The 13,662-nt window shown below is 43.6% G+C and overlaps 1 protein-coding gene across 1 annotated transcript in view; it reads right to left on the bottom strand.

Moving 5' to 3' along the window:
* The window catches only part of LOC109908966 (uncharacterized), a 48,688-nt gene extending 38,564 nt beyond the window's left edge, over positions 1-10,124 (bottom strand). Inside the window, exons 1-2 of the mRNA XM_020507789.2 lie at positions 9,746-10,124; positions 5,120-5,163 (exon numbers count right to left, since the gene is read on the bottom strand). Coding sequence (XP_020363378.1) covers positions 5,120-5,163; positions 9,746-9,808 — 107 coding nt within the window. The 5' untranslated portion in view covers positions 9,809-10,124. The remainder of the gene's footprint in view (positions 1-5,119; positions 5,164-9,745) is intronic.
* Positions 10,125-13,662: the final 3,538 nt, after the last annotated feature.

Here is a 13,662-nt window from a genome sequence, read left to right on the forward strand (position 1 = left end):
AGTCTTTCAGTGAAATATGGAACCATTCCGTATTTTATCTAACGGGTGGCATGCATAAGTCGAAATATTCCTGTTACATTGCACAACCTTCAATGTTATGTCATAATAACGTAAAATTCTGGCAAATTAGTTAGCAACGAGCCAGGCGGCCCAAACTGCTGCATACACCCTGACTCTGCGTGCAATAAACGCAAGAGAAGTGACAATTTCACCTGGTTAATTCTTATGGCTAGGGGTTCCGCTAGCGGCACCCCTCGACAACATTCCGCTGAAATTCAAAAATATATATCTTTAGAGATATGTAACTTTCACACATTAACAAGTGCAATACACCAAATGAAAGAAACTTCTTGTAAATCTACCCATCGTGTAATATTTCAAAAAGGATTGACTGCGAAAGCACAACATAAGATTGTTAGGTCAGAGCCAAGTCACAAAAACAACAATTTCTCCAGCCAAAGATAGGAGTCACAGAAAGCAGAAATATTGATACAAGTAATCACTAACCTTTGATGATCTTCATCAGATGACACTCGTAGGACATCATGTATGTTTTGTTCGATAAAGTGCATATTTATATCCAAAAATCTCAGTTTACATTGGCGCGTTACTTTCAGTAATGTTTTGCTTCCAAAACATCCAGTGATTTTGCAGAGAGCCACATTAAATTTACCAAAATACTCATAATCATTGATAAAAGATACAAATGTTATTCACAGAATTAAAGACAGACTTCTCCTTAATGCAACCGCTGTGTCATATTTCACAGAAAAAGCACACCATGCAATAATCTGAGTACGGCGCTCAGAGACGAAACCAGCCAAAGAAATATCCGCCATGTTGTGGAGTCAACATTAGTCAGAAATAGCATTATAAATATTCACTTACCTTTGATGATCTTCATCAGAATGCACTCCCAGGAATCCCAGTTCCACAATAAATGTTTGATTTATTCGATAAAGTCCATAATTTATGTCCAAATTCCTCCTTGTTGTTGGCGCGTTCAGCCCAGTAATCCATCTTCATGAGGCGCGAGCAGTAGGGCCAGACGAAAAGTCCAAAAGTTCTGTTACAGTCCGTAGAAACATGTCAAACGATGTATAGAACAATCTTTAGGATGTTTAACATAAATCAAAGGAGAATTCTATTTATGCTGCAGTAGTTTATGTGTCGGGGGGCTGGGGTCAGTTTGTTATATCTGGAGTACTTCTCCTGTCCTATTCGGTGTCCTGTGTGAATCTAAGTGTGCGTTCTCTAATTCTCTCCTTCTCTCTTTCTTTCTCTCTCTCGGAGGACCTGAGCCCTAGGACCATGCCCCAGGACTACCTGACATGATGACTCCTTGCTGTCCCCAGTCCACCTGGCCATGCTGCTGTTCCAGTTTCAACTGACCTGAGCCCTAGGACCATGCCCCAGGACTACCTGACATGATGACTCCTTGCTGTCCCCAGTCTACCTGGCCATGCTGCTGCTCCAGTTTCAACTTCCACCTGACTGTGCTGCTGCTCTAGTTTCAACTGTTCTGCCTTATTATTATTCGACCATGCTGGTCATTTATGAACATTGAACATCTTGACCATGTTCTGTTATAATCTCCACCCGGCACAGCCAGAAGAGGACTGGCCACCCCACATAGCCTGGTTCCTCTCTAGGTTTCTTCCTAGGTATTGGCCTTTCTAGGGAGTTTTTCCTAGCCACTGTGCTTCTCCACCTGCATTGCTTGCTGTTTGGGGTTTTAGGCTGGGTTTCTGTACAGCACTTTGAGATATCAGCTGATGTACGAAGGGCTATATAAATAAATTTGATTTGATTTGATTTGATTTGAATTCCTTTGTCTGTAGAAAAGCAATGGAACGTGAGCTACCTCTCACGTGAACGAGTGTCACGAGCTTGTGGCACTCTGCCAGACCATTGACTCAAAGAGCCCTTATGAGCCCCTCCTTTACAGTAGAAGCATCAAACAAGTTTCTAAAGACTTGACATCTAGTGGAAGTCTTAGGAAGTGCAATTTGACCCCATAGACACTGTTTTTGATAGCCCAGGCTTTGAAAAACTACAAACCTCAGATTTCCCACTTCCTGGTTGGATTTTTTTCTCAGGTTTTTGCCTGCCATAGGAGTTCTGTTATACTCACAGACATCATTCAAACAGTTGTAGAAACTTCAGTGTTTTCTATCCAAATCTACTAATATGCATATATTAGCAACTGGGACTGAGTAGCAGGCAGTTTCCTCTGGGCACGCTTTTCATCCAAACGTGAAAATTCTGCCCCCTATCCCAAACCGGTTTTAATATTGCCTGCTAACCTGGATTTCTTTTAGCTAAATATGCAGGTTTAAAAATATATACTTCTGTGTATAGATTTTAAGAAAGGCATTGATGTTTATGGTTAGGTACAGTCGTGCAACGATGGTTCTTTTTTCGCAAATGCGCCATTGTTAAATCATCCCCGTTTGGCGAAGTTGGCTGTCTTTGTTAGGAAGAAATGGTCTTCGCAACGAGCCAGGCAGCCCAAACTGCTGCATATACCCTGACTCTGTTGCAAGAGAAGTGACACAATTTACCTAGTTAAAAGAAATTAATGTTAGCAGACAATATTAACTACATATGCAGGCTTAAAAATATATACTTGTGTATTGATTTTAAGAAAGGCATCGATGTTTATGGTTAGGTACACGGAGCAACGACAGTCCTTTTTCGAGAATGTGCACCGCATCGATTATATGCAACGCAGGACACGCTAGATAAACTAGCAATATCATCAACCATGTGTAGTTAACTAGTGATTATGATTGATTGATTTTTATAAGATAAGTTTAATGCTAGCTAGCAACTTAGCTTGGTTTCTTACTGCATTTGCGTAACAGGCAGGCTCCTCGTGGAGTGCAATGAGAGGCAGGTGGTTCGAGCGTTGGACTAGTTAACCGTAAGTTTGCAAGATTGAATCCCCGAGCTGACAATGTAAAAATCTGTCGTTCTGCCCCTGAACAAGGCAGTTAATCCACCGTTCCTAGGCCGTCATTGAAAATAAGAATGTGTTCTTATCAGACTTGCCTAGTTAAATAAAGGTTTTAAAAAAAATACATAAATAACTTTTAAAACATTTTAAAAATGCCCAAATCGGTGTCCAAAAATACAGATTTCCGATTGTTATGAAAACTTGAAATCGGCCCTAATTAAATCGGCCATTCCGATTAATCAGTCGACCTCTAGCACAAACCCACCGTTGCTGGACCAGACAAGACTGGCAAAAAGTGCTCTTCACTGACGAGTCGCGGTTTTGTCTCACCAGGGGTGATGGTCGGATTCGTGTTTATCATCGAAGGAATGAGCGTTACACCGAGGCCTGTACTCTGGAGCGGGATCGATTTGGAGGTGGAGGGTCCGTCATTGTCTGGGGCGGTGTGTCACAGCACCATCGGACTGAGCTTGTTGTCATTGTAGGCAATCTCAACGCTGTGCGTTACAGGGAAGACATCCTCCTCCCTCATGTGGTACCCTTCCTGCAGGCTCATCCTGAAATGACCGTCCAGCATGAAAATGCCACCAGCCATACTGCTCGTTCTGTGCGTGATTTCCTGCAAAACAGGCATGTCAGTGTTCTGCCATGGCCAGCAAAGAGCCCAGATCTCAATCCCATTGACCACGTCTGGGACCTGTTGGATCGGAGGGTGAGGGCTAGGGCCATTCCTCCCCCAGAAATGTCCGGGAACTTGCAGGTGCCTTGGTGGAAGAGTGGGATAACATCTCACAGCAAGAACTGGCTAATCTGGTGCAGTCCATGAGGAAGAGATGCACTGCAGTACTTAATGCAGCTGGTGGCCACACCAGATACGGACTGTTACTTTTTACCCCCCCCCCCCTCCCCCTTTGTTCGGGAACACATTCAATTTATGTTAGTCACATGTCTGTGGAACTTGTTCAGTTTATGTCTCAGTTGTTGAATCTTATGTTCATACAAATATTTACATTTAAATTTGCTGAAAATAAAACATAGTTGACAGTGAGAGGACGTTTATTTTTTTTGTTGCTGAGTTTATAACTATTAACCTGTGTGAACGAACCTTATTCCAAGAGACAGTACTGATAAACCCAAATGCCAAGACAAGTGAACCAACACAAACAAGTGACGTCCCGTCCTTCTATAAAGCACACACTGACGTCAAGCGGCAGGTAACACAGATATCAGATACAACTACGCAAATATATCAGCAGGAGTAATTAATTGGAGTAGTCATACACGAGTACTACAAACCAACCAAAATACTTACATAGGCTGACTATTTTGCATTTCAAAAATCCTAGTGTTTTGGAGATGCAAAACCGCAACCATTACATTACGAGTCTACATGTTGATAAAAATGTCATTTAAGATTAGAAAATATATTTGATCATATACTGTAAATTGAAAGGAGATATGCAGTCCCTCGTGTTATGCTTGTGTATGCTTTTTATAACAGCCCAGGCCTAGTCATCATTTTTATTTTAACTAGGCAAGTCAGTTAAGAACACATTCTTATTTACAATGATGGCCTACCCCGGCCAAACCCTGACGACGCTGGGCCAATTGTGTGACACCCTATGGGACTCCCAATCACAGCCAGTTGTGATAAAGCCTGGAATCGAATCAGGGTCTGTAGTGACGCCTCTAGCACTGAGATGCTGCGCCACTCGGGAGCCCAATGTTCCACACCCGCCTGTATAATATTCTTGTTCTGTTCAAGTGTTTGCTGAGACCCCCTCTGTCAGTCATTGTGCTGCCTCGGTCTCTGGCTAAATGAGTCAGTTGACTCTGCAGCAGAGTATGTGAGCGGAGTTGATCCAAGAGACAGTATTGATAATCAACCCAACTGCCAAGACAGCACATTAACTCCGGTCAACACATTCCCCCTAGTGGACAGTAGCTGGAACTACAGCTGAGCTTCGAGGTCCAATGACAGACATTTGTCATCTCAGGCACTGAACACAACAATAACTGAAGAGAAATTAAGCCGGGCCTGGAAGGTTGTCAGCACAATGGCCAAAAATACTTCAGAGTTGTTCAATTCCAATATGTTGACTTCTAACAGTAAGGCTTCAGCCAATCACGTCAGTGTGACTGGTAATGATCCCATCTTACCTCCGGGGCTGGGAGCGACGGTCATCCTCACCACTGTCAGCCTCCTGGGGAGAGAGCAGAAAACCAGTCAGAAACCAACAAACGCATGCATGTGCACTCTAACGCATTCATAAACGGACTACAGTAATGACACATTTACAGACAGACACACCCATCAATGTGTGACCGCACAGACAGAGACAGACAGCTGCAGTCACATGACTAGACAAGGTTGCTTGTTCACAATAACCGGCCTGAGCAAGGAGATAAGCATATGAATCAAGTCGAGTGACTCAAATGTCTAACAATGAGCCAAACAGATTCTTAGTACTACAGCAATATTAGGAGGTGTGCCGCTGGCAGACCGTTTGAACAAGAATTACACACCCAGTCAAAACATCTGTTAATATTTAGGCTTGATAGACTTAAGTGTATAGCTATCTATTCAAGGGAGATTTTGCGTCAGGAAGAGTGAAATAACCTTATTTTAAAGAGGATAATGAATTCCACAATGGCTAAATGTGCCGCTAAATATCCACTTTCATCCATGTCATGGGGTTGGCCGTTGTGAGATTTCACAAAACCCAGAATAAGGCAGAATAGATAAGGGTTAAAATGGCTGCCGGCCTGTTTTGAAGCGTCCCTCTTGCTCCACCCCCACCCACCCAGGCCAGGCAGTCTGTTGTCCCTGCTCAGACACAGACAGGCAGGCCATAATCCCAGCCTGTTCTGCTCCAGTAATCCCCAAACTCAGGGAACTTTCTCCCAGGGATCAGGCTGTCAATCCTGGACACAGCAGCCCTAGCAGATCCCCCCCCCCCCCCCCCATCTCTGTCCAGCCACACGGTCACAGAGAGAGGGAGAGAGAGACTGAACTGGGTTAATAAAGCCCAATGCCCCACACATTGGCTACATTCACCATGTCCTATACAGACACATGATGTACATGACACACAGGGGATGGGATGAAGTGGTTCAGCGAATGAATCTTCATAGAAGAGAACACACACACAAAATCCCAGAGAGAGCTCAGGCCTATACTCAAGAACACAGAAATGCTTACATTTAGGCCTCGTCTATGTAAAGAGATCTGCTTGTTGTGCTTGGGCACATGACCATGATGGCGCGCAAACATGCACAAATCAAAAAGCAGACAGTTAATGCTGGACTGCCACACTGAATGTACTGTAGACTACTACAATGGAGGCAAACATGCCTTGGCCTGGACATAAACCCTCACACATCAGAAATACAGAAAATAAACATGGTGACTCAGGAGAAATATGACTCGAGGGAGCCAGCCGTCCCTTCAATGAGAGGAGCTTTCCAAAACATTTCACCTGCTGTTTTTCAACAGCGAAAGCAACAGAGGCCAATAGGCTGCTATAGAAAGGTGTTTTAGTGGAGAAGTGGAGAGACCTCAAGCTTCCTCTTCTCCCCGTGGTTAAGTCACCATACATGTAATACTATGTAGGCCTATCTCCATGGTTACCATGCCACCACATGGAGGAAGGATGTACAGGGGATTGCGTCGAGCCAATGAGAGGAGAGGATTTAGTGTGCTAATAGGCAGATTTTCCCCAGTCCAGCAATCCCTCTCTTTGATTCGATGATCAGAATACAGAGTAGGCTTAATTAATAGGCGAGTCAATATTTGACACTTCAGTCTGCTCCGATACTTACCTAAACAACAGTCAGTGGTAGGAGTGAGAGACAGAATCGGCCTAAATCAAATAAGCTAGGCCTAAAGTTTCCTTGCATGGTGTTAACGTCAATGGGATATCAAGACACGGAGCTAAAGGAGATGATAGCGCTATGTCCACACTCCCCCCAATCATCATGACCATCCATCGTTCCAAGGACGCCAGCCATAATAACCCTGACCTGCGTGGCATCTTGCTGTGGTAATGGTCTACCAGTAGAACATAGCGGAGGCGGACCTTCTCAAGACGAGAAGGCCTAGGGCATCTCACAAGAGCACTCACATGGGTGCCTCATAGGTCACACGACAGGCAGCTGGGTGCCCTCAGCGCCATCGCTGTGCCAAAATAGAGAAACGCTTGAGTAAATGAGGGATACAGAGTATGTTTAAAGCAGGCGCTTCCACACAGGTGTGGTTCCTGAGTTAATTAAACAATTAAAACATCCCATCATGCTTAAGGTTACGTATAAATATATATTATTTTGGCTACCATGGCTAGTAGAAGACATCTCAGTGACTTACAAAGAGAGGTCTCAAAGTAGCATAAGGAAAAGGAAAGAGGATACTATTCAGTTGCACAACTGAATGCAGTGTGTGTTCCGCATTCAACCCAACCCCTCTGAATCAGAGGTGCGGGGGGCTGCCTTAAAAATCAACATCCACGGCGGTGGCCGGGGAGCAGTTGTGGGGGGGGGGGGGGTTAAGGGTGTGTCTCAGTCACCAGATTTCAACCCAAATGAACACTTATGGGAGATTCTGGAGCAGGGCCTGAGGCAGGATTTTCCACTACCATCAACAAAACACCAAATTAGGGAATTTCTCTTACAAGAATGGTGTTGCAGCTTTCCAATACAATTCCAGACACTTGTCCAATCTATGCCAAGGGTCATTGCAGCTGTTCTGGCAGCTTGTGGTACTCAACGCCCAAACGCCCAGGTTAGAAGAGTATCCTAAACTCAAGAGAGCTGAACAGACTGAAGAAGGAGCTGATCTCAAACCCCCCCCCCATCTGCCAAACTAACCCTGATTCAGATGACCATCCTACCCATGCTAGATCACAGAAATGTAATTTATAGATCGGCAGGTAAGGGTGCTCTCGAGCGGCTAGATGTTCTTTACCATTCGGCCATTAGATTTGCCACCAATGCTCCTTATAGGACACATCACTGCACTCTATTCTCCTCTGTAAACTGGTTCTCTGTATACCCGTTGCAAGACACACCCATTGATGCTTATTTATAAAACCCTCTTCGGCCTCACTCCTCGGCCTCACTCCTCCCCCCCTCTATCTGAGATGCCTACTGCAGCCCTCATCCTCCACATACAACACCAGTTCTGCCAGTCACATTCTGTTAAAGGCCCCCAAGGCACACACATCCCTGGGTCGCTCTTCTTTTCAGTTTGCTGCAACTGCAGACTGGAACGAGCTGCAAAAAAAAAAACTCAAACTGGACAGTTTTATCTCTTCATTCAAAGACTCAATCATGGACACTCTTACTGACAGTTGTGGCTGCTTCACGTGATATTGTAGTCTCAAACTTCTTGCCATTTGTGCTGTTGTCTGTGCCCAATAATGTTTGTACCATGTTTTGTGTTGCTACCATGTTGTGCTGCTGCCATGTAGTTGTCCTGTTGTTTTGCTGTCATGCTATGTTGTTGTTTTAGGTCTCTTGTCATATTTGAATTTTAATCCCAGCCCCCATCCCTGAAGGAAGCCTTTGGTAGACAGTCATTGTAAATGAGAATTAGTTCTTATCCGACTTGCCTAGTTCAAGTTTTTTTAAATATTTTTTATTAAGACACTTTAGGTTTCCTTTATTTTGTCAGTTACGTATAAATAGGCTATCTGCTCCTTTCACCTACATAACCTGATATCTCTGTCTGACTGACTGTTCTTAACACATCTCTACATTTCTGTGTTCACCTTTGCTTTAGCTGTTTTCATGGCTGTTGAGAGAAAGACAGTGAATCACTCATGGTCCTCTTTCCCATTTATACTGGCCTAATGTGATTCAGAGACATGTCACAGCAACTATTTTTCTCTAGCCACAGACAGCTCGCAATGGATACGTCACAAATAGCTCCCTTTTCACTTTTGTCCACTCCGTTAACCCTCGATGTCATATGGGATCTTCCCCAATGTGGAGCATAAAAGGTCAAACTAATCCGGTTCTCACGCACAATATGAGAATAACTTGAGCCTAGTTGACGTGGACCTGTTGTGAGAGTCCATTACATTGTTTTAGCTAGGTCTTTTTAATACAAATTGTGAGTTTTAACTCTATACAGTACAAACATTTATGGCAGTGACCGAGTGCAACATTATGATCAGCTAGCTATGCGCAGGGTAAACTCGCCAACACAGATTGACACCGACTAAGAAAACTAAACTGGCTTCTTTTGAGTTCTTTAAGAACATGTGTACAATTGACTTGGGGATAAAACAGGTCAGATATGCACTGGAATTATTTGCATTGCAAAACAGTCACTACTGTACCTGGCTAGCTAGCTGGTCAGGCTGTGACGTTTAACTTTGTTTATGTGACGTATAACTTTGTATATGCAAAAGTGTTTTTATACACAACGCAGACAGCTAAAACACATTTCAGTTGAACAATTTCTTAGGAACGCATGCGCACAGAAAAGCAGGACATAGTTGGGACACTTTTCACCGCACTTCGTTTCAAAGTGATTTTCGTCGCAGGTTAGGAGACCATTTCCGCTAACCCTAACCCTTTTCCTAACCTTATCCTAAATCTCCTACTACGAAAAGGTCAGTTCGGTATCGAAATGCCGTGAAAAGTATTTCCCCTAGCTAACTAACAGTAGTGTATGGGACAACAAACTGCTTGTTAGCTACGTTAGCCATATCCACCCTGAACAATAACAGTAGAGTTTAGCCTTAAATCCCGTGCTATGACAGACGACCAAGCTCGACAACTCACCGACACGCAGGGGCTGGAGGTAACGCTGGGTGTTGGCGAACGCTGAACCGTGACCAACGCCATTCAAGGTCCAGGAAAAGGATACCTTAGTTAGAGAAAGCAGAGGTGGCGAGATGTTCATAATTTGAGTAGATGATGTGCAAGGCGCCCGAGGTTATTCGGTCGTTGCTGATTTCCCTCCTATTCATTCAGCAGGGTATTTTGACGCATGCGATCCGCTGGCCAGCTGTCAAACGACATTGTTTAATGCTGCATTGATAACAATTCGTAAATATTAGCATACGACTGGGGAAAAAATCCACGTGAACGCCCCTCCAACTCGTAATTACATGTGAGAAATCATCTCTGAGCTCCACCTTCTCCCACATGATGAACTCTAACGTCACATACTAAGGAAATCAAATCACATTTTATTGGTCACATACACATGGTTAGCAGATGTTATTGAGAGTGTAGCGAAACGCTGGTAAATTACTTCGATAACAGCATTTTCGGCAGTTAAATTAAACAAAACATTATTTATAGAAAACGATATATTATTGTCATTTTTTAACACTATAATTTGTTTGAAAGCATGATAGCTGTACTTTCACCGCTAGATTGACATCATCTGCATAGTGTTTAAACCGTAGGTTTATGTAATTAGCTATATTTGGTGAGAGGAGCCTCGTGTCAAAACGTAATTTTCAAACGTGTAGGACCGCATTATTTTCCTCCACCCTTGCCTTTCCAGCATGGTTTTGCTGCGTTCATAACAAGTGGGAAACTTGGAGTATACTAGGCCTACTTGTAAAACTGGGAGAATGGGGCTGTTGTGTGCATTAAAATGCTTTGAACTCGTTTGACATATTTTGTGAACGGGATTTAAGGCTATGAACGCAGCAAAACCATGCTGAAAATAATGCGGTCCTACACGTTTGAAAATTACATTTTGACATGAGGCTCCTAACACCAAATATAGCTAATTACATGAATCTACGGTTTAAACAGGATGCAGCTGAGTGAACTGCAATGGATGTGAAAAGGCAATCCACTCTGGGCACAAACGGGTTGAATCAACGTTGTTTCAACGTAAATTCAACCAAAAAGGGATTTTAGCATTTTTTTCACCCAAATTTGAACCAAAATTGAATGACATGGTGATTTTTTTTGTTGATTTTACAACTCAACCAAATGTAAATCAAAACTAGATGTTGAACTGACATCTGTGCCCACTGGGTAGTTCCTGTGAGACGTCTTGTACAGTGCCTTCAGGAAGTATTCATACCCTTTGACTTATCACACATGTTGTTGTGTTACAGCCTGAATTCAACATTGATTTAATATATTTGTTTTCTACACACAGTACCCCATAATGACAAAGTGAAAACATGTTTTTAGAAATTGTTGCACATTTATTGAAAATTAAATACAGGAATATATCATTTACATAAATATTCACATCCCTTAGTCGATACTTTGTAGAAGCACCTTTGGCGGTGATTCCAGCTTCATTACATCGTCCTGGGTATGTCTGTATCAGCTTTGCACATCTGGATTTGGGGATTTTCTCTCATTCTTCCTTTCAGATTTTCTCAAAATCTTTTTCAATGGGATTCAAGTCTGGACTTTGGCTGGGCCACTCAAGGACGTTCACATTCTGGTTCTGAAGCCATTCCAGTGTTGCTTTGACTATGTGCTTGGGGTCATTGTCCGGTTGGAATGTAAATCTTCACTCCAGTCTACTGTCGTTTGCACTCTGAAGCAGGTTCTCATCAAGGATTGGCATGTATTTGGCTCCATTCATGGTTCCCTCTATCCTTGCCAGTCTCCCAGTCCCTGCTGCTGAAAAGCATCCCCATAGCATGATGCTGCCACCACCATGCTTCACGTTAGGGATGGTGTTAGACGGATGATGAGCTGTGCCCGATTTCTTTCTTAGACATAGAGCTTTGTATTCAGGCCAAATACCACGTAATATTTTGCCTTACAATCTCAGAGTCTTTCACGAGCCTTTTTAATAACTCCAGGAGTGCTGTCATGTGCCTTTTTCTCAGGAGTGTCTTCCGTCTGGCCACTCTCCCGTAAAGCCCAGATTGGTGAAGTGTTGTAAAGACTGTTGTCCTTCTGGCCCTCTCAGCCAAGGAACTCTGTAGTTCTGTCAGAATGGTCATTGGGTTCTTGGTCACCTCCCTGACCAAATACTTTTCTGCAGCTGCGACCATTTTCTGTGATTCCATTTCTGCGGTACAGTTGAAAACCATTGCTATGAACGCTAAGAAGGCAATCTCACTGAAGCATAAATCACTCATTGGCCTATCCCTCTGTGCTGGCGAAAATATATTACTCACTGGGATCATCTTAGGATCCCTCACCCTTGACCCATCCTCCTCTACTTTATTCACTGCCTCAGCATACAACACCTTCTGCACAAATCGGACTCTGGCCACTTCAACCTGCCTCTCTTGCCTGGACACTTCCGATCCCCAGCAACATGGGCACCCCTACAGTTGACACACGCAACTTTATCCACCAAAATGACACAATCCTCTGTCCCATGTCCTCTTTCACACTTCCCACATCTTGGAATCTCTCTCCTACACTGCTACGACATGACCCTAAACTTTGCACCTGAAACCACGCAGTGGATAACTGAGATATGCTAACATGACTTTGTCTGGCAGAGACTGACTCAAAACTCAAAAGGACTGACAGTGACTCCTCTGTTTCACCAGGCTCCCCACCTGGTCTGCGTCACACCAAACGGCAGGTGTCACAAACACCAGGAATTGTCAACATCAATTGCTCCACCTCCACACTTAACGCTACCACAGAAATCACTCCATTCAATGGTGCCCTGTTCCTATGAGAAAAGCAAGAAACAGATGTTGAATTCCCACTACAGGTTACCTTCACTGATACAACTGCACCCAACTAATTTTTCACCTACCCTGAAACCACAGATGGATTTGCCAAAAGGTAGGGGTCCAATTTCTCCATAGATTTTACTCCTACTGGACCAGATTCTTCTTATCATGTCCAACGATGTCAAGCTCGGGATCCAAGCTCTTCACTTCAGTTAACACTCCCTCATTCACTCTCATTTCCCCTCCAGAACTCAGTCTGGCGCAAGTCTCAATCTGTTTGCACTTGACACCCTATCTCAATTTATCGCCATCTTCCTCAGATTCAAATCCAACCTCTGCTTTCCTCATTCTCTTCGACCTCCTCTTCCTCCTTTTTTTGCCACCATTCTTCCTCAGAAAACCAAGTTTCTGTGTCCCTGTCCCAATATTCCTGTTCATGTTCTATGCCTCCCGCATACATGTCTCTCCTCAAAGCAGCAAACTGACCTGCTCTTCTTCTTCTGTGGGTTTTATGGCAGACTACAACCCCAAAAGGTGTATTGCCGCTACCAACTGTACTGTGTTGAAAAAACAAAAAATAACATTCATACAGAAAACTAACTTAGTCCACCCCCCAAAACAATTGTACATTGACAAAAACAAAACTCCCAATTCTTTCCTTCAAATCTCAATATTTCCCTTCTCAGGCTCTTGGGCCTGAGAGGGTGGTACGGCTTGTGACAATACTCCATGCAACTCCTCTGCCAAGAAGTTTTTCAGTCCCAGGAACCACTCCACCGCATCCACAACGATATCTATATTCCTGTACTTCCTATCCAAGTTGGCAGTGCCATTAATCACCATAGCTATAAAGGCCACAAAGTCCACCTACTTAACCATTAAAATATATGGGTCATGGTGGACAGATAAACTCTTCACTTCTTCTTGTAAGGACCAAAGCCAGAGATGAGAAGCAAGTACAGGGAGTGAACATTTAATGGAAAAATGGACATCAAATAGAGGAAGGACAGTGTCTGGACAGGGGGAACTTAACGACATTACAAGGAACAGACAGATGAAGAGGGGGCAATC

The sequence above is a fragment of the Oncorhynchus kisutch genome, linkage group LG18 (assembly GCF_002021735.2).
Source record: "Oncorhynchus kisutch isolate 150728-3 linkage group LG18, Okis_V2, whole genome shotgun sequence".
In the NCBI taxonomy this organism is placed as follows: domain Eukaryota; kingdom Metazoa; phylum Chordata; class Actinopteri; order Salmoniformes; family Salmonidae; genus Oncorhynchus; species Oncorhynchus kisutch.